Source organism: Plasmodium knowlesi (assembly GCF_000006355.2).
Source record: "Plasmodium knowlesi strain H genome assembly, chromosome: 14".
Classification (NCBI taxonomy): Eukaryota; Apicomplexa; class Aconoidasida; order Haemosporida; family Plasmodiidae; genus Plasmodium; species Plasmodium knowlesi.
Window position 1 is genome coordinate 2,993,760 of NC_011915.2, and position 22,930 is coordinate 3,016,689.

At 39.1% G+C, this 22,930-nt stretch overlaps 8 protein-coding genes across 8 annotated transcripts; 6 read left to right on the forward strand and 2 right to left on the reverse strand.

Annotated features, from left to right (window-relative positions):
• Positions 1–513: 513 nt before the first annotated feature.
• PKNH_1467600 (U3 small nucleolar RNA-associated protein 11, putative) lies at positions 514–1,173 on the forward strand (the record flags this gene model as incomplete). The annotated part of the gene is made up of 1 exon (XM_002262515.1): positions 514–1,173. One exon carries the CDS (start codon positions 514–516, stop codon positions 1,171–1,173), a length of 660 nt encoding a protein of 219 aa, XP_002262551.1.
• A 727-nt stretch (positions 1,174–1,900) lies between these two features.
• Positions 1,901–2,461, forward strand: PKNH_1467700 (tRNA-splicing endonuclease, putative; the record flags this gene model as incomplete). Its single annotated transcript, XM_002262516.1, has 1 exon — positions 1,901–2,461. The coding sequence occupies one exon, from the start codon at positions 1,901–1,903 to the stop codon at positions 2,459–2,461; it is 561 nt and encodes a 186-aa protein (XP_002262552.1).
• A 680-nt stretch (positions 2,462–3,141) lies between these two features.
• Positions 3,142–4,230, forward strand: PKNH_1467800 (methyltransferase, putative; the record flags this gene model as incomplete). Its single annotated transcript, XM_002262517.1, has 1 exon — positions 3,142–4,230. One exon carries the CDS (start codon positions 3,142–3,144, stop codon positions 4,228–4,230), a length of 1,089 nt encoding a protein of 362 aa, XP_002262553.1.
• A 1,099-nt stretch (positions 4,231–5,329) lies between these two features.
• PKNH_1467900 (pre-mRNA-splicing factor RBM22, putative) lies at positions 5,330–6,502 on the forward strand (the record flags this gene model as incomplete). The annotated part of the gene is made up of 1 exon (XM_002262518.1): positions 5,330–6,502. The coding sequence occupies one exon, from the start codon at positions 5,330–5,332 to the stop codon at positions 6,500–6,502; it is 1,173 nt and encodes a 390-aa protein (XP_002262554.1).
• A 930-nt stretch (positions 6,503–7,432) lies between these two features.
• PKNH_1468000 (conserved protein, unknown function) lies at positions 7,433–7,846 on the reverse strand (the record flags this gene model as incomplete). Its single annotated transcript, XM_002262519.1, has 1 exon — positions 7,433–7,846. One exon carries the CDS (start codon positions 7,844–7,846, stop codon positions 7,433–7,435), a length of 414 nt encoding a protein of 137 aa, XP_002262555.1.
• Positions 7,847–9,614: 1,768 nt separating this feature from the next.
• On the forward strand, positions 9,615–10,466 carry PKNH_1468100 (conserved Plasmodium protein, unknown function; the record flags this gene model as incomplete). The annotated part of the gene is made up of 1 exon (XM_002262520.1): positions 9,615–10,466. The coding sequence occupies one exon, from the start codon at positions 9,615–9,617 to the stop codon at positions 10,464–10,466; it is 852 nt and encodes a 283-aa protein (XP_002262556.1).
• A 1,314-nt stretch (positions 10,467–11,780) lies between these two features.
• On the reverse strand, positions 11,781–12,653 carry PKNH_1468200 (Drosophila nmda1-like protein; the record flags this gene model as incomplete). Its single annotated transcript, XM_002262521.1, has 1 exon — positions 11,781–12,653. One exon carries the CDS (start codon positions 12,651–12,653, stop codon positions 11,781–11,783), a length of 873 nt encoding a protein of 290 aa, XP_002262557.1.
• Positions 12,654–16,928: 4,275 nt separating this feature from the next.
• Positions 16,929–19,441, forward strand: PKNH_1468300 (conserved Plasmodium protein, unknown function; the record flags this gene model as incomplete). Its single annotated transcript, XM_002262522.1, has 3 exons — positions 16,929–18,956; positions 19,150–19,265; positions 19,390–19,441. 3 exons carry the CDS (start codon positions 16,929–16,931, stop codon positions 19,439–19,441), a joined length of 2,196 nt encoding a protein of 731 aa, XP_002262558.1.
• Positions 19,442–22,930: the final 3,489 nt, after the last annotated feature.

Sequence of the window (22,930 nt, forward strand, 5' to 3'; positions counted from 1 at the left end):
ATGCTTCGGCAGTAGTAAAATTACGATTAAGAAATTTGTGCAGAGGATCATTACAGGGGGGAGAGGAAAGCTTTCGCAGAAAGGGAAATGAAAAGGAGAAATGCATCAATCGAAGCGAATCCTACACGTGACTCACCATTTTAACGTGCTCCTAGAAAATACAGTATTAATTTTAATTGGGAGAAGCGTTGTTTTTTCCGTGCGGTAGGTGGTAGAGCCCCTTTCCATTTCAGGTGCGCATTTTTAAGGTAAAAAGTGGGGAGTTCCAACTCCAACAGGTATAATAAAAACAACAAATAAGGAAGTAGCCCACCGGAAGGTGATAAAAGTAGAAGTACCTTTGCTTTTCTACCGATTTCGTACTGGCCTGCATATCGACGCTGACATCAATTTGTAGGTTGAAGGAGATCCATTTGAGCGCTCTCCACCACGACCCTCCGGTCACGTAAAGAACTCACACAAAACAATACGCATCCCCCCCAGAGGGAGCCACAAACACAGAAGGAAGAAAAAATGTCGAGCTACAAGAATGTAATTCCGAAGAGGAGCTACCAGGAAAGAGGGCAAGCCAAGGAGAGGCTACACCTGGGGGAGTTGGAAAAAAAAGTGGACTATGGAAAGAGGAGAGAAATATATAAAAAAAAAAAAAAAATAGAAAATGTTCTCAAGGAAAAAATTATGAACAGAAACCCGGATGAGTTCCATACGGGTATGGTTCACTCAAGGATAACAGATGCCACGAACGAGTTAGAAAAAGAGGAGAAAGTGCAGAAGACAGACGTTGTTTTAAAAAACAAGAGGAACCATCTGAAGGAGGAAACGAATGCATTATACAGGAAATTAAAAAAAATAAATAAAGCGCTGGAAAATTATTACATAAATATTCCCCTCAGATATCTCTTTAACAACTCACATGAACTCTACAACGATAAGGAGGAGACTACCATGAGCACTACCTATGTGCTGAAGGCGGAAAAGAAAAAACTGAAAAGCAGAGCTCTCGTTTATCAGCGGAGATACAATTCCTTGCTTAACTTAAAAAAAAATGTCCTGTCACGAATAAGGAAGATGGATAACATGTATGCAAATACATATAAAAATGTGGATGGGTATTGTGTCCTTAAGGGTGTTGGCGGTGCTCCTCATCGGTTCTTTGCGCCACGCTTGAGATAGGATATCATGTGACGGGCAAAGAAAAAGGAGTGAAGAAGTACTTTTTTTTTTTTTTTTTTTTGTGTCGCCTCCTCAGGGGCAGTACCCCATCACCTACATATGTTGCGATTGCTAATGCTTTTTTTGAGGGGGAGTTACATGATAATTTTTTGAGTACTCCAGTTTTTACGCACGTTTGATAAAGGTATTGTTTATGCTTTTTATTTGGCATTTTTTTCTCTTTAACCTGTTTTTGTTTCTTTTTTCTATTTTTTTTTTTTTTTTTTTTTTTTTTTTTTTTTTGTGTGTGTGTGTGCCTCCTCTCCTGCCCCAGGCGAAACCTTCATTTAGGTTAACACTTCGATTTACGCCACGCGGATGGAGAGAGAGAGGAAAAAAAAAAAAAAAAAAAAAAAAAAAAAAACGCCACAGATAGGCAGAACAATTTGTTAACACAAAGAATGTACATTTTTTGCGAAAATTTCGAAGGGGTCCAATTGGTACCCGGCCCAAATGCTTTGCTCATGAGAAGGGCATAATAATTGTCCACAGCGTTGTCAAGGATGAGAAATGTTGGGGCATATGGGAGGTCAATTTATTTCAAATGAAAAAGGTGGTATATTGTTTTAGCAGTTTCTGTACACACGAATGTACCCAGGCGTGTGTTATGAGAATGATCCCCTCGTGATGTACTGTTACTTGGCCGCTCAGTGAAGAAACCCCGAAAGGGAATTCTCACCACGGCACAATGAAAATTATCTACGAGTATAAAAAGGAGCACTACGAATTGGAGGTCGACGAGCGGAATGCAGACGATTACATCATCGACGCCTTAGAAAAAAATTCGAAAAAGCGTAACAGCGATGATTCCCTTTACGACAGTGAGACGCAGGTCGAGTTTCTTAACTTCTTGCAGTTCCACACAGAACGTGGAACGAATTTTGCATATAAGGAAGGAAATGGAAGCAGAAGGCAAGTGGGAAAAAGTACCCAGGTGTGTAGCGATGATCAAGGGGAAAATAAATCGTTGCTAATGTATGTCGACTATTTCGAGAAGGCAGGTTACATAGTGAGGAGGGGAGATATTTATGGAGCACATTTTTTACTTTACCTAGACGGTGAACAATATACTCACGCTGTTTACGTTGTGTATAGCGTGCGTAGAGACCATGTGATTAGAGATCTCATTCGCATGTTGAGGGTATCACGTAGCGTGAAAAAAAACGTCATCTTAATATTGCGGACAGGGAGAGAAACATCAGATCTGTCAGATAACATCGTTTACGTGAAGGTTTACTCTTATAAATAGAGGTCCCTGAGGGTAGTGGTGATTGCAAGGGCTGATGAATTCGCAATTGTCTTCATAAGCGCATGGCTTCGTATATTTTGCGAGGCAGCACCTGCTCTACATGTGTTTTTCTGTACTCTGCTTTGTTTTACTTTGCCATAATTTTTTTTTTCACAATATTTATCACTAAAGGGAGCCAAGTTTAACAGTAACACACATAGACCTACCACGACAGCATTCGTAAATGCACCAGCTGTGGAAGGAACCCCATCTTGAAATTGACAAATGTGTTAACCCAATTAAAAACATGTGCAGAGCGCAGGAAAATTATTTTTTCTTGCAAATTAGGTACCACGAAACGGCGGAAAGAGCGAATACGCAGAGGTATAAATTCGTTCTGCTCGTTCAGCCGCTTTTACAACACTTGTCAGGGAGGAACCAAAATAAGGAAGTTTTAAATTATGTGAACTGTGCGCCAAACTTGTAATGGGGCATAACCACCAATTTGACGTATGGCTAGCTAGGGAAAAAAAAAAAAAAAAAAAAAAAAAAAAAAAAACTAGAATTGAACAAAATTGGTACCAATTTGTATGAACAAGTCAGGTGTTTTTTTTTTTTTTTTTTTTTTTTTTTTTTTTTCTCTTCCTGTTTGCCATCTGTGTTGATTTTGTGCCCCTATCCAAATTTTCTAATAAGGAAATATGAGACCCTTCTTTGATTCCGACATTGTGGTGAACTTTACCCTTTCAGAAGAAGCAATACAAAATGAGAAGAAAATTATTGAAAGCAATCGGCGCGTTTTGCGGGAGTGCCAGAAGGAGAAACTCATAAATGAGACGAAAAAGAACTGGGATAAGTTTTACCATCATTACAAAACGAATTTTTTTAAAGATAGGAAGTGGATAAGAATCGAGTTCGACCACATCTTCAGGGGAGAGACTTCCATAAATGAAGAGCAGACGGGGGATGCCATACAAGACGGTGGGGAAGGCGCAACACAAGTGGGGAGTAGTAAGGAGAAGAAGCTTGTATTGGAAATTGGATGCGGGGTCGGAAATACGCTAATACCTCTACTAATGCAGTACGAACATTTAAACTGCATCGGGATAGACTTTTCGAAAAATGCAATAAATCTGTTGAATGAAAAGTGGAACCGGGTGATTAGTTTGAATGAGCAGTTGAAGGATGCTGCGGGAGAAGAGGCAGACCACGGAGTCGGCAACGAGGTGGGGGAAATGGAGAACGTGCAGACAAATGCCCTTGAAGTGACTGAGAATGAGGAAAACTCCCAAGAGGAAGACGCCAGCTCCGATATTTTCGAACTGAGACGTTATAAAAAAATGGGAAATTTAATAAAAACGTGCGTAGTGGACATAACATCGCCTGAGGTATCTTCCACCGAGGTGTGTGACGTAGGGACGGTGGATATCGTTCTGCTCATTTACGTTTTATCCTCAGTACAACCGGAGAAAATGAAGAATGTTATTTACCATGCGTACAGGTATTTAAAAAGAGGAGGCTACGTTTTGTTACGCGATTATGGACTGTACGATTTGGCACAAGTGAGATTTGCCAACAAGAAGGAAAAAAAAATGTCTGAAAATTTTTACGTTCGGGGGGATAAAACCTTTGTGTACTTTTTCAAAACGGAAGAGCTTCGAACCCTTTTTTGCGAAAATGGCTTTTTCGAGGAAGTGCAAAATGGGTACATCACTAGGATCGTTAAGAATAGGAAACGAAATTTGGAGATGAAGCGAATTTGGGTGCAGTCTATTTTTAGGAAGTGCTAGGAGGGGGGTTGGCGATATAAAAAAATGTGCAGTTGAAATAGAGAAAGGGGGGGTCCTCTTTGCATTTTTTTTTTTTTTTTTCTTTTTTTTTTCCGTTATCTTGTTTGTGAATAGTTCCGTATGCACACTCCTAACGTGTCCCTTTTACACTGCAGGGAAAAGGAAGAAAGATCCCACGCGTAGAGACATACATGAAATATACCCCATTTTCTACAGCGTGCGGGAAAAAATAAGTGGCCTTCAAAATGGACGTTGGTTTAAAGCGTGAGGGGAATGTCGTCCAACAGATTGGATTGTAGTGTTCCTTTTACACCGTACTCTTCTGTTTCTATCCTGTGAGGGCAACTAAGGAGGGACTTTAAAATATGGAGGAAAAAAAAAAAAAAAAAAAAAAAGGGAAAAGAAAACACCTGAACAGTGCCGCTTAAGCTAAACACGTGCGGCGCACCCCATTTTGCGAATACGTAAATTTTCCTTTTACAAAAAGTAAATGTAACGATTTGCGGCCACTGCCGTTTGTTGCCATTCCTGAAGAAGGGCGAAGGTGACCTGGCGTTGTTACTCTCAACGCGTCGACGGAGATTCACTTCATTTGTTCTTAATACGTAGTGATCCAAGGTTACGGGCGAATACAGCATAACGTATGCCTTGTGATTGAGTTATGTACAGTTCGCCATACCGTCCGTGTACATATATAGGGCTGATCCAGGAACCTGTTAGTGGAGTCACGTTCCCGCTTATCCGGCACACAGCATCATTTTTTTATGTGCCCCCCCCCTACACAGGTAGTCATTTTTTTTTTTTTTTTTTTAAGGGATATTTTCGTATGTAGTTAATTTTACCAAACTGTTCATAATCGAATGGCTGATTATAAACGCACTATATAATTCTTAAAGAGTGCTACGCCTTCTTCCATATATATATATATATTCAGAAGAGCGGGATGCAGGAAACGGGACGTGGCCATGTATAGAGAGGGACACAGTCAACTGAGTGTGGAACTCTACTGAGCTACTCCTATGGTGATATATAGGCGTTTATAGGCAAGCGATTTCAACCAAGACGCGGATAACCGCTATCAGAAGCACATCACAACAAGATGGACAGATACGGACACAACGTTAGGGCTGACGTGAAAAAACAAGGAGCAGAAAGCGCAGAACTCCCCATACTTTGTGAAACGTGCCTAGGAGAAAACCCCTACGTTCGATTGATAAAAGAAGAAAATGGAAAAGAGTGTAAAATTTGCAATAACCCCTTCACCCTATTTAGATGGAAACCAGGGCAGAAGTCTCGATACAAACAAACAATTATCTGTAACATGTGTGCAAAAGTGAAAAATGTATGCCAGACATGTTTATTTGATTTACAATATAATTTACCTGTACAAGTCAGGGACAAATTTCTAGAAACGAGTATTGTGTCCATGCCAGAAAATGAAACGAATAGGAATTTTTTTTTGGAACAAGTGGAAAAAAATCTTGATACCAATACGTATAACAAAATTGATAGGGGCAATATGGATTTATCAAAATTGAGAAGGAGGGATCCTTATTTTAAAAGAAATATGGCAAGGGTTTGTAGTTTTTGGAGAAAAAATGAATGTAATAGAGGAGCAGAATGTCCCTATCTTCATAAAGAAATACACATGGACAAATCGCTAAGTAATCAAAATATTAAAAGTAGGTATACTGGAGAAAATGATGTCTTAGCTGAAAAAATACTTACAAGGTATGAAAAGCAAAATGAAGATAACCGATTTATGGCAAACAACATTTGTATTCATGGAATTAGCGAAGCTGTAAGTCAGGTTAATGTTAAAGATTGTTTTAAAAAATTTGGTGAAATAAAATCAATTAAAATGATCCCTAAGGATTCCAAAATGTTCATTTCATATGCAAACTCACAATCTGCAAAGAAAGCGGCAGAGACGTATAAAGATGGCCTCGAATTGAATGGTTCCAACTTAACCGTTATTCTCCAGGAAGAAGTAATGCCCAGAGGTTCTGCGCCACTTGTGCCCCCCCCACGAGGCGGAGGAGTTCCTCCAGGGGCTGCTGCACATGGGTGGTACAACAGTAAGTGGCAAAACCAGAGGAATGTCAATTTTATGAAGAAAAATAACAAAGCAGATGCTCCGCCACCACCCGGCATGATGATGCCTGCACGCCCTATGTTCTTCCCTTATCAGAATTACAATTTTAATCCCAAGGCACCTAACTCCGCACCCTATTTGTCTATGCGCCCCTCCGAGGCGGAGCAGCGCAAGTAGCGGCGATGCGGCATGCCACCCTTGGTCGCGTTACCCTTTATTGGCACACTTTTTTTTTTTTGTTAAAGTTGGCAACCTCTTTTTGCCCCTGCCCCCCTCCCTGGTATGCACATTTCGAGGGAACCATTCGTTGGCAGAGGGAGGCCAAGCGTTCCGCTGAGCTGCGTTGCTCTGTTTTGCTTTGTGTTCTGCACGCACATTTTTTTAGGCCGTCTTTCAGGGCACCCTTCCTTCGAACTTCATTCATCCATCTATGATTTTGCGCATTTGTTTTTTTTTTTTTTTAAATTAAGCGAAATTTTGTGCTAGGCTGGTCGAGCAGCGGAGCTACATTGGTAAAGTAGTTTTTTTCTTTTGTATGAACAAGTCATACAAAAAAAAAAATTTCTTTTGATCTCGTCATAAAGTAAATCATACCGCTTCACCAACTTTGAAGTGAAAACAACTTTTACAAACTCGTACGTTAAACTAATGTGTAAAGGAAAAAGTACAAATAGGGGAAACAATCCGCACTTCTTTTTTTCACGTAATGGTAGGGGATTCCACCGTTGTAATAACACTAAATGTGCCAAATTGAAAAAAAAAAAAAAATTATTTTCATAGCTGTTGCCATTTTGGCTAGCTGTGCACACATATGAGCATGTAGCATGGTTAACAAAAAAAAAAAAAAAAGAAAAAAATGTAGAATGCGCACCAGGTAAGAAGAAGACAGGTACACTAATGACACAAAAGTGATGCATGAAGGAAAAACGAAAAATGTGAGACACATAAACATTTGTTTGTGGCCCAGTGTACGTTCCAAATAAAGAGGGAGAAAACAAAACGAAAGTGAACTAAGCCCAAGGGGGCGGGGTAAATGCTCGTTTGGCAACTTTTCCCTGAGCGGTTCTTCGCGTGTATCCTTTCCCTTTCAAGTTGCTGTTCCCCCCGTCACAAAAGGTGCATCTGTGCTTTCCTGTTCTCCAAGTACTTAACGTAATTATTAATTATCCCCGTTGACCTCCACAACATTAACCATATGCACAAATTTGAAAGGCCAATCCACCAGTTACGCTCATGTCTCCATTTGTAAATTTTGTAGTATTCATCTGACAGCCCCGGTATGGCCTCCTTCGGGTTGTATATTTTGTTCACACCATACTTCAATTTATACGATTCCGTGATGAAGAGCATGAAGTTTAAGAGTAAAATTAGGGAGACGATTCTGATAGGGGTGTCCCCAATTTGCTTGCGACAAAATGAGTAACTGAACCGTACAAGGAATCTTATTTTCAGCAGGCAGGATAAAAGGAGCGTTATGCCCAGGGGCATCACTATTACATATATTAGCTTGAGAAGAGACATTTCAGGAAAAAAATGATGGCTAAGCTAGTAAGGGGGGGGGGGGGGGGGGGGAAGGGGAAACAAGTCCTGCACCAAAGGGCTACGTAAAAACGAGGACAATTAAAGTGCCAATGCTCTTCTATTGGGACGAATTATTTACTCTTCTCCCAGGTGACTTTCCCCCTTTTTTTGAAGAAAAAAACTCTCTTTTTGTGGAAATACAAAGTGGATGTTCTGATGCTACCGCTACACAAGCATTAAAATATTATTCCCTTGGATAAAATGGACCTGGGGGGAAGTTGTGCATGTTTTTACGTGCACATATAAGTAACTTAAAAAAATAGTTTATTTTATGAAGATTTCTCCATATGGTTAGACTTTTGTGAGCGGCATATTCCTTTCAATGTAATTTGTTGTAAAATAGAAGCTGCGATTTTGTGGCATCCTTAACTTGTTCGTACTTTTGCGGAAAAAATGGTTATCCATTGGTTCTCTCAAAACTGCCACCATTCCGCTGGGTATATAGGCCGCAGTTCCCTTGAAGAGTGAACCATCACAATGTCAGTTTAATTTAATTTAACTTTAGTTTTATTTGTTATGGCGTGATATGACATGATATTATTTTAATACATTCTTTTTTCTTCTTTTTTTTTTTTTTTTTTTCTTTTTTCTTTTTTCTTTTTTCTTTTTTTTTGGGGGAGGCGAGCTCCGCAAAGTACCCTGCGGGTGTGGAAAGCACTGGGATTTAGCAATGTGGGAATGCGCGGTTGTAAAATATTATTCCATCCACTGCTGGGTAATTTTTTTAAGCAATTAGCGAACCATTGAGAAGATGATTTTGTAAAAGGGGAAATCCATACCACGTTGACAACCGTTTCATTGGCAAGAATTTCTCGCATTATCGAAAAGCATGAACAGAGACAACACAATTTGCTTGTTCAGCAACCCCCCTTTTTAGTAATTCCTCTCTTCTTCCCTACAGACAGTACCCTATTGCTGTAACAACGTCAGCTCAAACATCACGCCTGTGGGGGACGTTGTAAAATGAAACACCATAGTAATTACCACTTGTGATAGGGTGAAAAAAAAAAAAAAAAAATGGACCTTTTCTCCCAACTGGCTAATCCAATTTTTGTTACGTTGGAAAGGGTGTGTCACCACGAGGTTCTGTGTACACTTGTGTATTTCACTGACGCATACTCCAAGTGGAGAATACAGTTCATTGAAAGGTTGGTAATGTTAACTTTGTGTGGTATGTCAGTTGTAAGAATAATAGAAATTAATTACCACTCGTCATTGCCTGACGCGATATGATGTTATTCCCCATTTTTATATTCCAGTTTGATGGCTTGATAAATGAGAAAATTTACGTAAAACGCGATTACCCTTTTAGAGCTTTTTTTTTTTTTTTTTTTGCACTTTTTGAGGACAGAAAAAAAAAAAAAAAAAAAAAAAAAAAAAAAGCCATGACTGTAAGTGTGTTTTCCATTTGATGTTTTTTTTTTTTTTTCTTCTTCCTTTAGAGCAAACTAGCTATTTTTTTTTTTTTTTTTTTTTTCTGTTCATATGAAAAAATGCAAAATACAAACGTTTTTAGTGTCCGTTGTTTTTAACACTTCATTTTGTTGATCAGTTGGAAACAGTTTTATATTCCAGCGCAAGAAAATTGTCACTCGATCTGTATATTGTCAATTTGTCTATCTGTCTATCTGTATATTTGTTCGTTTTTTCGCTTGCTCGCCTGCAATTTTGCGAACCTCTCCACTTGCTCACCCCCGCACGTGCCAAGATGAGGCGGATAGCGGAGCTCTACGCCTACTCCGTGGACAAATCCACAGCAGTTTTTAACCTAAGGAAGAAGGAGGAAATTGCCAAGAAGAAAAAGAGTGAAATGAACTGGTTGGACAAGTTGTGCTCAGAATATGAAAAAACAAAAAAGGATACATTTGATTATTTCACCGTTAAAAAAATCGAATGGAAAAATAAACTGAACGAATCGAAATTATCTTCCTGCTTCAAGTGCGAGAACTCCAAGTATGGGCACCTCCCCTGGTACAAGAAGTTGTATTACATATTAAAAGAGCATGTCTACAAACTTTTGAACATTACTGATGAGGAAAAAAACGTGGACGAAGGGAAAAACGACGACGAAGAAATTCCTAGCGCGATTCCTCAACCAAGTTCGCAGGAAAAAACAGTAACCCGAGATTTCGTAAGCTACGAAAATTTAGACTACAGGGGTGTACAGAAGACAAAAAATGCGGATGATTCTCTGTTCAATAAGTATAGGGAAAGGTTCAGAAATGTAAGGGACAGTGAGGCCTACCTAAGCGAGCGCAGCCAGTCCGAATTGGTCAACAGGAAACTGTCTTCGAATGGCCTCATAACCGTACGCAGCAATAAGATCATAGGGGAGGAGAGCAGGGTCTCTGAAGTGTGCGTTGTAAATTCGCTCGCGCGGGAGGCGACAGGAGGAGAAGTGGAAGCGGAAGCAGACGAGAAAACAGGCGTGGACACGGTCAACCAAAGCATCGACGTGGAAGGAGCTGACGACAACAGGAAGAATTCTCTGCACGTGGAGGACTCGCCCAAGTTTAATATAAAAAACACATGGGAGAAACTGAGCGGTTACATTTCGTAGGTGGCAAACGCGGCACGCCCTATGTGTGCATGTTTGTCTGTGTATGTGGGTGTCCCTGTGAAAAATTGTTTACTGTCCCTGACATGAGCGGCAAAATTTTCGGTGACGAACCGTTGCCATGTTTCTCCCTTTGTACACGTCACATGCGTTGCGCACGTTTCGCACGTTTCGCACATTGCGTACTTTTCCTTTTGGAGGATATACCTTTCGAAAACAGACCATCAGAAATGGCCACCCCACTTGTGCATGGCGCAAATGTCTGTGTGTATGTGTTCGTTTCCTATTGAGCACCCCACTCCATGGGAATAAACTCCTACACTAAAGCGAAATTTGCTTAGCCCACACTTTGCCTTTACTCAGTAAATGTTTTTTTTTTTTTTTTTCGTAAATCTGGACAAGTCACAAAAAGATATTATTTGTATGCGTCCACTTTGTAAAGAAGTAAAAATGTAAAAAAAAAAAAATAAAAAATAATAAAATAAAATAATCCCCCAATTGCCAAACAGTTCATGAAAATGTATGATTCATTGAAAACAGATAATGCACAAGGCAATGTTTTTCGTGTACACATACAACAGATATGTGAAGAGGTGTTCGTGTATTCGGTTCTTCTACCTAGCCTTTTCTTGGCATTTCTACCCCCTGTTGTGGTGGGGCAATGACGAAGTTGTCCGTCTGGTACCGTAATTAAAAAAGCATACTGTCTACGGGGTACGTGGGATAGATTGCTTCGCTTCAATTGTTCGTATAGGTGAGCATTCGGTAGTCATCCCAAATGGGCGAGAAGTCATTCACCCCCCCTCTCCACTGGGTGTGCAAAGAAAGTTTCTTCCCTCTCTATATCATTATATAAATTTTATTTTACATGAAAACATGCTCTTCTTTATACATTAAAAATTAGGTTTTTAATTATATATTTAAAACGTAAAAAAAAAAAAAAAAAAAAAAAAAAGAAAAATACAACAGATGTTTGCAGATGTATAATTACACACGCCGCCGCGCATATGTACATACACACATACACAAGTGTGTGTTCACTTTTTCTTCTGTTTTTTTTTTTTTTTTTTTTTTTTTTTTTTTTTTGGGCGTGGGGGAATAGACTCCCATGCATAGGTGGGAGTGATATCGACGGCAGGTTGGTAACTCAATATATTTATTTTGCGCTACATACATATATATATGTATATGAGTATGTATATATGTATATAACATAGTGTAGTAAGCATAACTTCACATGTAACATTCGGTAGGCTAGTCAGTCGGTTAGGTCGTCGCGCAGGGCGGTATATGCATACCCAGTTCAATGGGTTCAGCTCATTCGGCGTTGGAAAAAATGGATAGGATGGAAAGAAACAAATTAATTATATCCATGTACAGAGCCAAGGTGGCAAAAATGTAGTCATCAACGGAGAACTCATACTTCTTGTGTTTTCCACCAATAATGAGTTGGGTATCCACGATGATGGAAATGGAAAGTAGGAAGGCGCTAATTCCTGCAAATACTAAGTTAAAGATTTTGCTACGCACAAAAATGCCTACAATGCCTAGTACCATTAATATTAAGAAGGCCATAAACAAGTATACGTACCATCCGGTGAAATCCCATTTTGTCTGAAAGGCAAAGATCGTTAACCCTACAACCACAACAGATGTTGTCCCAAAGGCATAAAAAAATATTTCTGAATTTGTTCTCGCACTTGCTAATGTTACAATAAGTGTCATACCAAGAGTTATTAAAAGAAGTAGAAAATAATTACTAGGGTATTTTCTTGCTATATTTGGTGCACAAGCCAAGGCTATCATTATTGGTAAGCTTAAAATGATACCGAGGACGAAGAAGAGAGTGTAATTGGCCACTATAAACGCATTAAATGGTTGGTAGAGAACTGCTAATGCTGAACAACCAAAAGTAATCAAAAGTTGGATGGATAATATGGAATATACTTTTCTAATAAAGCCATGTCTAATTTTGGTGGAAGAGAATTCGTTAAGAGAAAATTCATCGTACAATCCTCCATTGGCTGCTGTGGCCCTTGTCGGTGCATCATAATAGTATCCTTTCTGTTCGTTGTTTCCTTTTCCTTGTCCATAATTGTAATTGTAGGATGATCCGTGATTGTATACAGCTCCGTAGCTTTGGCCCCCGTTGGCTGGGGGGGCTGGCATTCCATTCTGGTTGTTATACATGTTGCACTTGGAGGGATCGTTAGAAGGATGAATCTTGTTCTATATATGGGATGGTCCACAGGCAGATGTTCACGGTATAAATCTGCGTATAAATTTTATTATACAAATATTTTTTACGGGCGTATAATACACACACACATACACACGTGGTGGTAGGTCCTTGAGGCTGGAGTGACACTTCCTGGGGGATCTATATTAGGGAAGAGGGATTACATGCACATTTGCAGTGGCACAGTAGCTGTTTTTTTTTTTTTTCTTCTTTTTCTTTGCTTGTTTCTTTGCTTGTTTCTTTGCTTGTTTCTTTGCTTGTTTCTTTGCTTGTTTCTTTGCTTGTTTCTTTTCTGTTTTTTTTTTTTTTTTTTTTCTCTCTTGTTTTTTTTTTTGGGGGGGGCCGGAAAAATTGCAGTACGCCGGGAGTAGGAGAGCGACCGGGATGAAAAACGTTCACATGTAAAGATAAGTATATACGTAATATATATGCAAATGCGTGTGCCCTTGCCCCCAAGCGCACATGATGCTGTACGCACGGGCAGATACACATAAAAATGAACAAACTGTGGCCTACCTCGTTTTCACGTACGAACGTACAATTTACGCGAAACGCATAAAATGCTTCGCCCCCCTATATATGTTGGGATGGAGGAGGAAATCTGGTTCGTTCGCTTCTTCGCGATTTGTTTGACTCAATTGCGAATAGGCAAAATTTACGTTTTCGCTTTTCTTCTATTTTTTTTTTTTTTTTTTTTTTAATTTACAGTAACAGCTTCTTCTTTTTTTTTTTGTTCGGATAAAAAAAGTTTGAACTTGATAAAAAAAAAATAAAAAAATTCCATGGCATTTTCTTCCTTTTTCTTTTTCCTTTTTTTTTTTTTTTTTTTTTTTATATATATATATATATATAAATGCAGGAGGGGAAGGAAAGGTTATAAAATTTAAATTGGCATTTATACGGAGGGGGGGTATTTTATGTATTTATTGATTTGTGGGCACTGGTACGGTGCAATGACGGATGCTCCTTCTTCCTTTTCCCCCTCCCCATGTAAAAAACGTCGTCATGGAAATTGCCAATTTGCGATTTAGCAAATTGAAGTTTGAAATGTTGGTCCTTTGACTGGGGAATTTGCTTACTATAATTTATTTTTTTGGTCCTTTCATTCATTTGTACGTTGCGCTTCGTGCGGGGTTCCACTTTCCTTTTTTTTTTCTTTTCTTCATTTTTTCATTTTTTCTTTTCTTCATTTTTTCTTTTTTTCTTTTATTCTTTTCTTCTTCTTTTTTCTTTTTTTTTTTTTTTTTTTTTGGCGCGTAACTTTCCCATTTGACTCCGCAATTTAAACTCCCAGTTTTTTTACCACCCCAAATTTTACCTCCCTGCTTTTCTCCTTCGCCGCTGTGCGCCCATGTCTGCGCCTTACAATTTTACGCGCCTGTGCTTGACCAAGCGGTGAAGAAAAATTCCTCGGCCCACATAGGGCAAAAGAAAACATATGTTCATTTGTACATTTGTTTGTCTGTTCATTTGTTCGTTCGTCCACCTGTTCGTCTGTTCACTTGTATATCATTTTGCAGAAGGGAACGCAGGGGGCGTGGAGACAAAAAGAAAGAAGTAAAGGGGAGGGGAAAGTGTTACAACTTAGTACGCATTCCATGGTTTGGTGCGACTGTAAAAAAAAATCAAACACCTTTGTCTGTTTCGTCATTGTGGAAATGTTTTTTTTTTTTTTTTTTTTTTTCCTCCCCAAACGGTTAGTTATATACACATGATGAAGTTATTACTTAAGGAGTGGAGATAATGGCCCATCTGCCACATAAAGCATAAGCAGAGAAAATTTTCCATGCAGCTCCTTGGGTGGCACAACATACCAAATTACAGAGGCAATGTATTATATTACGTGTACATATGATTAGTATACATAGCATGGCATTTTCTTTCCTCTGTGATATGCGTTCCCGTGGTGAACATATGATGCAATCTCTCTGATCGTCGCAGTGTGTACCGCCCTCCCCCTCCCTTCATACTTCCACCACCGGAAGGCAGATACTTTGAAAGTTCATGTAGTCGAACAGTGTGTGTGTGGCCGTTACGGAGATAGAAAATATACACAAGCATAATGTGTGTACGTTTATATTGGTATGTCATATCGTTGACGCGATGAATAGCTACACCCTTATGGATCATCCTTCATTTTAAAAAACCTTACATCGTCCATATTTATTAAATTGTCGATTCGTTTTCTTCACTGGTAGCAGGTTGGGTCTACATTCTGCGAACTTAACTTTGGATGTTTCATGGCTGAAAGGCGATCACAAATAGGAGAGAGTTTTTCCTTTTTTTTTTCTCATTAGCAAGTGGGAGGGGTTCTTATTTTTGTCGGCTCACCGTTGTGGTTGCGTCATCGTTCTGCATTTTCTCAAATGAAAAGTTTACATCACCATCTCCCCAGGCAATTCTTATGTACATATAACAGGTGCTAAGGTCGTGATGGAAAAATACACTTGTGGGTTCTTTTTCCCCCCGTTGGTGCAGTACAACTTGTGGAAGGGGGTAACACACAATTGCGGCGCAGAAAGGAGGAAATGAAGTACCCACCTTTCTTGGGTGTAAAGGAAAAGAACCAGAGCGTAATGGAAGCGGGGAAATAGCTCATGCGGCACGAGGTTATGTTGCCGCAGGGGGATCGGAAAAATATGCGTTGATATACATCGAAGCGTAGCCTACGTATAGTTATACTCCCGTGGACATATATACAAGCGTCTACGCGAGGGATACATTAATTGACGCCCCCTTTTTTTTTTTTTTTTTTTTTTAAAGGTTTTTTTTGGGAATATGGCGTAGTGGTATACAGTCCATTGTGTGAAACGGTCCTCACAAAACGTTGCCATGAATCGTTCCTCCTCATATAGCTCCGTCCACTTGAACAGGAGAAAAAAAAAAAAAAAGAGACAACGTGGAAAATGACGCAAGCGCAAAATAGGTGCACGTCGATCGTACAGTGGAGAGAAATGCCTCATCTATCCTTTTACTACCGCCTTGCGCGAATGAGTTAGTTTCACCGTGTAGACATCATCCCGTTTTGATGCATCTGTTTTTACATACCATGTTGTTGGGAAGGGTCCCTATGTGTAGTTAAGTTTTGACAATGTGTAACATTCGATGGTGGAAAAAAAGAATTAAAAGTAACTGTGCAGAGGAAACTGGGTTTGCCAAAAGATAGGGGAGGTACATTCGAATCACAACCCCCACTTCATTGCAATGTTTCGTTGAATGGATAATTATTTTTGTCCACTTCAAAGGGTATAGCACAATTCCAAAGTTTCTTGTTCTATTTATTTATTATTATTTTTTTTGTAACTTCCAACATGTGTCCCCTTTGTGTAAACCGAGTGGATCGTACTGTAAGAGATTCTTTCTCTCTGTGGCAAAGTGAGCGAAGAGAGGGAGGTCATGATCGGTAGCAGCCCACACGGAATCAGTAAGTAGGTATATACTGCGCACACATGTGTACATTCTCTGCTTGAGCAACTGTTACGCATGCAATTGTGTTACCTCCTTTTGTATGTCTTCCCTAAGCGAGTGAAGCGGGTGGAAAAAAAAAAAAAAAAAACAATATGACGCTGCGCTTTTATTAGAAGCCAAAACCCTCCCCTCTAAGCAAATATTCTTTCGGAAAAAAAAAAAAAAAATTCTACGCCCGTTTGGAAAAAGCACACACACCACCTTTTTGATGAGTAGGGCGTCAACATTGGAAGGCGGTACAAGTGCATAGGGTACACTAATGTATGTGCATGCACAGGCATATAGCACATACACTGATGTGTATGCGACGAGGCCTATTTCGTCACTGCGTTAAGGTAATACTGGTAATCATTTAGTAGTGATTTTTTTTTTTTTTTTTTTTTTTATCCTTTCCTCCTCTCTTTTGCTTTACTAAAGAGTACATAAATAGGGGAAAGTTACACAGAAGTATTATGAACAGACCTGCAGGTATGTCATTTCAATCGGCATGGGAGGTTCCTCAAATGGGCATTGCTCCTTCTCGTGAACTGGAAAAAGTAATAACTTCTTACATAGGAAGACTGTAGGATGCATCAGGTTTTTTCCATTTGGTCACTTCCGTTGATGGACCCGCCAATGCTAGAGCGTATTCCAGGGGGCATATACAGGTGAACGGGGGAACAGTGTAGAGGAGCAAGAGCGACGCGGCCACCCCTCTGCAATACATATGCCACCTAGTTACGTGAAGCTTGACTCGCTTGACCCCCTGGGAGGTGAACATGAACACCAGAACGCCCTGCGTGATACTCTACGCAGTATCTCTGGTGGTGTGTGTGTTGGTAATTTTTTCTCTGAACAAGTATGAGAGACAAGGGGTACCATTGCACAGGCTGAGTAGTACCTGTGCGTTGGTGCAGGATATTTACAATGGGAAGGGAAGGGAGAAGCCAATGACGCAAAGACAAAACTGGTCCAATGCCAAGATCTCCCACTTGCTTATAAATTTGTTCATCGTATCGACAGGGGAAGATGGAAGCACAGATTCGTTAGGAGAAAAAATGAAGGAATATTTTTCTAGCCAAATTGAGTATGAGTGGAAGGATAAGCCAGTAGGAAGAAGCATCTCGGATGTGAAGGAGTTGTTTTACGTGCAACCACTCCTCGTTAGTGGAGACGAAATGAGAAGTGATGGCATGCGGGATATTGCAAATATTTGCTTGGGTAACACCCCCGGGGAAAGTAATATCCATAATATAGTAAACAATAGATACTTCATATGTTTAAGTGAGAACCGAGAGGAGAAAGATATGGGGGTTGTTTTGACACTGAAGGGGAATAACACTATCCACATGAAGTTCATTCGAGAGGAAGAGAACGCCACCACATACTACCAACGGTTGGCAGAAGAAACTTGGAACATTGTAAAGCGTATCTTTTTTTTTAAGTCACCTAATCGGTCGCTTTTTTTTAACCCGGAATTGGACCTGAACTTTTACTTGGCTAGCAGTTTGTACAACGAGGGGAATTACAAAGTGAGAAAGTACAACATAGCGGAAGGGGAGAGCAACGAAACTGCTAACCAGTCGAGGGAGCGACAGAGTGGTGGTCTACCAAATGACAGACCAACGGAAGGCAGACCAACGGAAGGCAGACCAACGGAAGGCAGACCAACGGAAGGCAGACCAACGGAAGGCAGACCAGCGGAAGGCAGACCAGCGGAAGGCAGACCAACGGAAGAGGCTCCAAAAAGCTATGCTTCGCCCGTGAATATCGCTACGTGGGATTTTTACAAAGAGGTGTACTACCCCTATCTGAGAAATTTCATCGAGCAGCTTCTGAACCTTTTTCAAATAAATGTGTACACGCAGACAATTGCAAATATTGATTTGTTTAAAATTTCGGAAAAGGAAAAGGAGATGGAAGGCAAGCGTGTGATCATCTTGGACAAGGTAAATAAATTCACGAACCTTTTTGACAATGTCATTTTTGGAGACATTCTGAGAAAGCCAACTTATCATATCCCGAAAAGCATCAATTTGATGGCTATCTTTCCCACACGAGAGGAATTTTTTTTTTACAATCCTCCCACGGGGAAGTTGGAGACCACGGTTTCTTTTGCCGAGTGGGGAGTTATACACCTGAACAATGCACTAGGCAGAAAAAAGGTGAAAAGGGAAAAGGAAAAAATTGTGAATGTCTCAGAGGAGGCTCCTTTTATTTGCGGTTTTTTCATTTCCCACTTGAGGCAATATTTGGGATTAGTGGCAAATTTTTCTGATTACGTTTTTACGATTTTCGATCCAGACAAGTATGATATAAAATATGTGCGGAATGAATCCACAGATGAAGGAAACTCCTTTTTATACTCAGTCCATTGTAAGGATAATCTACAGTTTAACTTTTCATATGATAGCCCTGTGAAAAGTGGTATTTTTCCTTTTGAGATTTTGGCTCTTATGAGGCAAGGTTATATTTACTACGTGGTGGAAGCATTGAACAATCTCGATAAATTCGTCTCCATATCAAATGTGAGTATTTATTTTAGAGTGCCTGTGCATGCTTTGCACGTTTTTAATGATATTCTGGATAAGCTTAAATGTAGTTTGGATCTTATGCGGGGAGCGGAGGGTTGTAAAATACACCAATTAGGAAATACCATTCGGAACTCTTTACAGTCGTACGGTGGTGCCACCAGTGCAAGTAGCGACGAAGGAAATACTCGGCGCGTGGAGGCAGGGCTCCTGCGGGAAACGTACTTCAGAGCAGCGGTCGTTCTGGCACAAAGCGCTTATCAGGATTCATTGCAAGTAAGCCTCTTGCATATGCATGTAAATTTTTGTGTTTTTCCCCTACTCCGTTTGTTAAGGTGTTAATACATGGCGCATACATCTCTTATACACCTCTTATACACCACTTATACACGCCTTTACACCGCTTATACACGCTTATACACCACTCATGAACAATGGATGCTCCCCCCCATACACACACTCTTTGCAGCTGCTGAGCGACGACACCTTCTCTATTTACGATATCCTTTCGAAGGACTTCCTTCTGGCCTCCATACTCCCCATCCTCATTCCGTATGCAATACCAGTTACATTTTCTCTGTTCAGGTTAGGCATCCCATTTATGTGTGAATATCTCCGCGCATTGTTATACGCATAGATTTTTTTTTGGACATACAAAAAAAAAAATAAATAAAAATAAATGTTCTTCACGCGTTTTTACCATCTGCAGGGAATTATTCAGAAGCATCAAATTGGCGAAGGAGAAACAGAAGGTGGACTGATGAAAATTTTTTTTTTTTTTTTTTTTCTCCACTTTCATGGTTGTGCCTGTTTGTATGACACAACTGGAGGCTAATTAGTTAATTTCCTTTTTCCCATACGTTGTTGCATACGAATTATAGATTTGTTCTCTCTTATCGGCTACTATTTGGTACACCCTACGAACCACTTGTAACTTTCGTACTACTTCGACCTCCCCCCTTTATCCAAATTAGAACGCCCCATTTTATGCGTTCGATTCAAGGGGGGGCTCTTCTTCTGAAATACCCGGTTATGTGGGTAGTTAAAAATTGTTGTACCTTTAAGGATCCGCCTGGACAGGTAACAAAAACTACCACATGAAGGTGAATTCAAAAATGCCTACAAATTTCCGTCTCCATTAAGAGGCGAAAGCTATATAGGCAGGTTGGTGGGTAAATACGAAGCTGGCGATACCTCCACAGACATTCCAAGGGGATGTTAAATAATCATCTCTACAGGTCCAACCCTATGTCGTAACGTGGATACGGAAAATATTTTTGGAAAATGACAAGGGCAAACATTTTTCCCTTTGCAGAAGCCTTATGGAAGAGAAATTTCCGAACTTATAGAGGAAAACATATTTTTAACCCAACCATGGTGGAACGAAATTGTACTAGCGTGTGTGGATGAGAACATTACCAAGTTGGACGAGAAAATGGAATGGATATTTTTTCATAACTTTGCGTTTTAATAGTGGAGAGTGCATTATGTGGGAAAAACTTAATAGAAACAGTTCGAATTGAGAGTGGAGGGGTGTAGAAGTGGAATTTTGTGTTTTCTCCCCCGTTGAGTGTTTCACCATATGGTAGTTTTCCTTCTGACATATGTAAGATGCTCATGTGTGTGGTCATCGCGTATGTCGGGCTTCTGGAATGAAAAAATGCGCAAGTAGTTCTGCGACATACAGGGTCACATTGTATATGTAGTTCCTTTATCCTTCTTAATTGAGCGTGAAAAAGAGAATAACATTTCTCTCTTTTTAAAGGGCAAAAAAAAAAAAAAAAAAAAAAAAAAGGGACAAAAAGGGTTCCACCTTCAACATTGCGAATTTTCAAATATGGATGTGTGATATATATTTCAATTTATTCCCTTCTTGTGCTAATGTAAAAAATTGAACCTGTCAAATGGTCCCCCCCCGTGTGTTTTTTTTTTTTTTTTTTTAAATGTCATTTTGTTGTTACACGGATTTATCACCAACTTTGTGAAGGCATCAATTGCCCAAAATTGTACGTATTGTGCGGTGCCATTTTCGGAACTATACCTGTGCATACGGGAAAAAGGCTCTCACTGGAGTGGTAAAAAGAGCAAGTGAAATGAACGGAAGAGGGAAGGTTGGAGGAAGGGAAAATATGTTCTCACTGAAGGTTATAGGGACGAGACTTGCCTTTACAGATGAGATGAATCCGTTTGGATGTTGTCGTCATGTAACCCGAACGTAGTGATGTTCCAAAAAAGGGAGCATATAAATCTTGTAACTCATCTGTGCATATAGGTGTTTCTAACAAGTGGTGCATATGAAGATGTTCTCTGTAATTATGATAATACTCCATTTGAATTGCCCCGAAGTGATGTTAAATTATTTTCTTTTCCTTCTTGCACTTATGGAATGTTTAAAAAAATGTGGACGTTTATTTGGGATGACGGTATTGTATACGCAGGACGATATTTGTACACCACATATGTTTTTTTTTTTTTTTTTTTTTTTTATTTTATTATTTATTTTTTTTTTTTCGTTGTGATTTTTTCAAATATGTTTAAGACCATAATGTGAGGTTGCCTAATTTGATGAGTTCTTCGTGAGGATGTGGTTTAGAAGGATACACACCTCGCTACGCCTCCTTTTGACGAGCGTTTCTTTTTTTCCTGTTCTATGTTTGATTTTTTGTTTGATGTTTTTTGTTTGATGCTTTTTGTTTGATGCTTTTTGTTTGATGCTTTTTGTTTGAGTTTTTTTTTTCACCTTTTGTATGCATATCAACGGTTTCTTAAACGCAGGATTTGGTTTTGGGAAAACTTTTTCACATTTTGCAAAGCACTTTTTCAAGTGTTGCTTTTTGAAGATTTAAATTTTAAAAAAAAGGCAACCCTCAAACTGTCATGTTGGAACATGTTCATATGCTGATTTGAAAACTTTTTTTTTTTTTTTTTTTTTTTTTTTTTTATTTCATCACCTTTTGTAACATTATTAGAAGAAAGTCTTCATTTTTTTAAAATGGCATTTATTACACCTTGTAAGGATAAAAGGATACAATATATGTTGCAAGTTATATAATCAAATGTAAACGCTTTTTTATGTTCTCTACTTACACATCCTTCTCTTACCAGTTGAAGAGGTCCACTCTTTGGAGCGTCCTATGGACGATCACATTGGTGGATGCATAGCTTACGGGCATGTTGATTTTGCGAACAACTCTTGCAAAGGGTAAGCAGTCGATATGGGAATTTGTAATTATAGGAATGTGTGCATATGCCATGTGTACATATATAAACATGTATGTGTGCATAATCCACATTTATTGAAAAGAGGGGTGCAAGCATAAGGCGATGAGAGGCGAAGATTGTTGCTAAGGTGAGATTATAAAAAAGGGGAGTGTGTATTCGTGTAGTGACGTGTACTGTGTACCACACATAACAACGCTTCACCATTCTACATCAAAAAGTATTCTTAATCGTTCACAATTTTTTTCCTCATCGTTTCAATTTTTGGCAAATTTCGTTTGCTCCTTTCTTAAGTAAATTTTTCCACTTGCGTCATTTTTTTTTTTTTTTTTTTCTTTCACCCTCCTTATTCGTTTAACTCGTTAACTCATTGAACGCTTAAATTTGTTGAATTGGCCAAAGTGGCAAAATTGCCAAATTTGTAAACCTCCTTCGCATATGTATCCTCTTCGTAAACGCAGTGATACGTATGGAACAATACATTTTTTCATAAAGTTTTTTTTTTTTTCCTTCCCATATGGCCACACGCTAATCATTTTGGCCATTTTTTTTTTTTTTTTTTTTTTTTTTTTTCCACTTGCTTTTTACATTTCGCGAATTTTTTTGTGGCTATTTTCGCTGGGGCAGGTCGTTCTTGGCCACTTTGGGGTACTTTGAAGCATTTGCGATTTTTAGTGTTTTCTAATTTTTCTTCTTTTATCATTTTGCGACTTTACTATTTTTATCACTTGTTTTATCTTTTTCTATTTTCCCCATTTTTCGAAAAAAGGGATGTTTTTTTTTTTCCCCCTCCCCCTAATTTGTGTTAATTGCTAGCATATTATGTAAGTATTTTATTTTATTTTATTTTTTTTTTTTTTCCTTCTTTTCCTTCCTGTTCATATGTTCATATGTTCATATGTTCATATGTTCATATGTTCATATGTTCATATGTTCATATTTTTTTTTTTTTTTTTTTTTTTTTTCTTTTCCCCACTTTATGGTCATATTTGTTACGGCGCTATGTGGCCATATGGGCAAATTGCCATTTG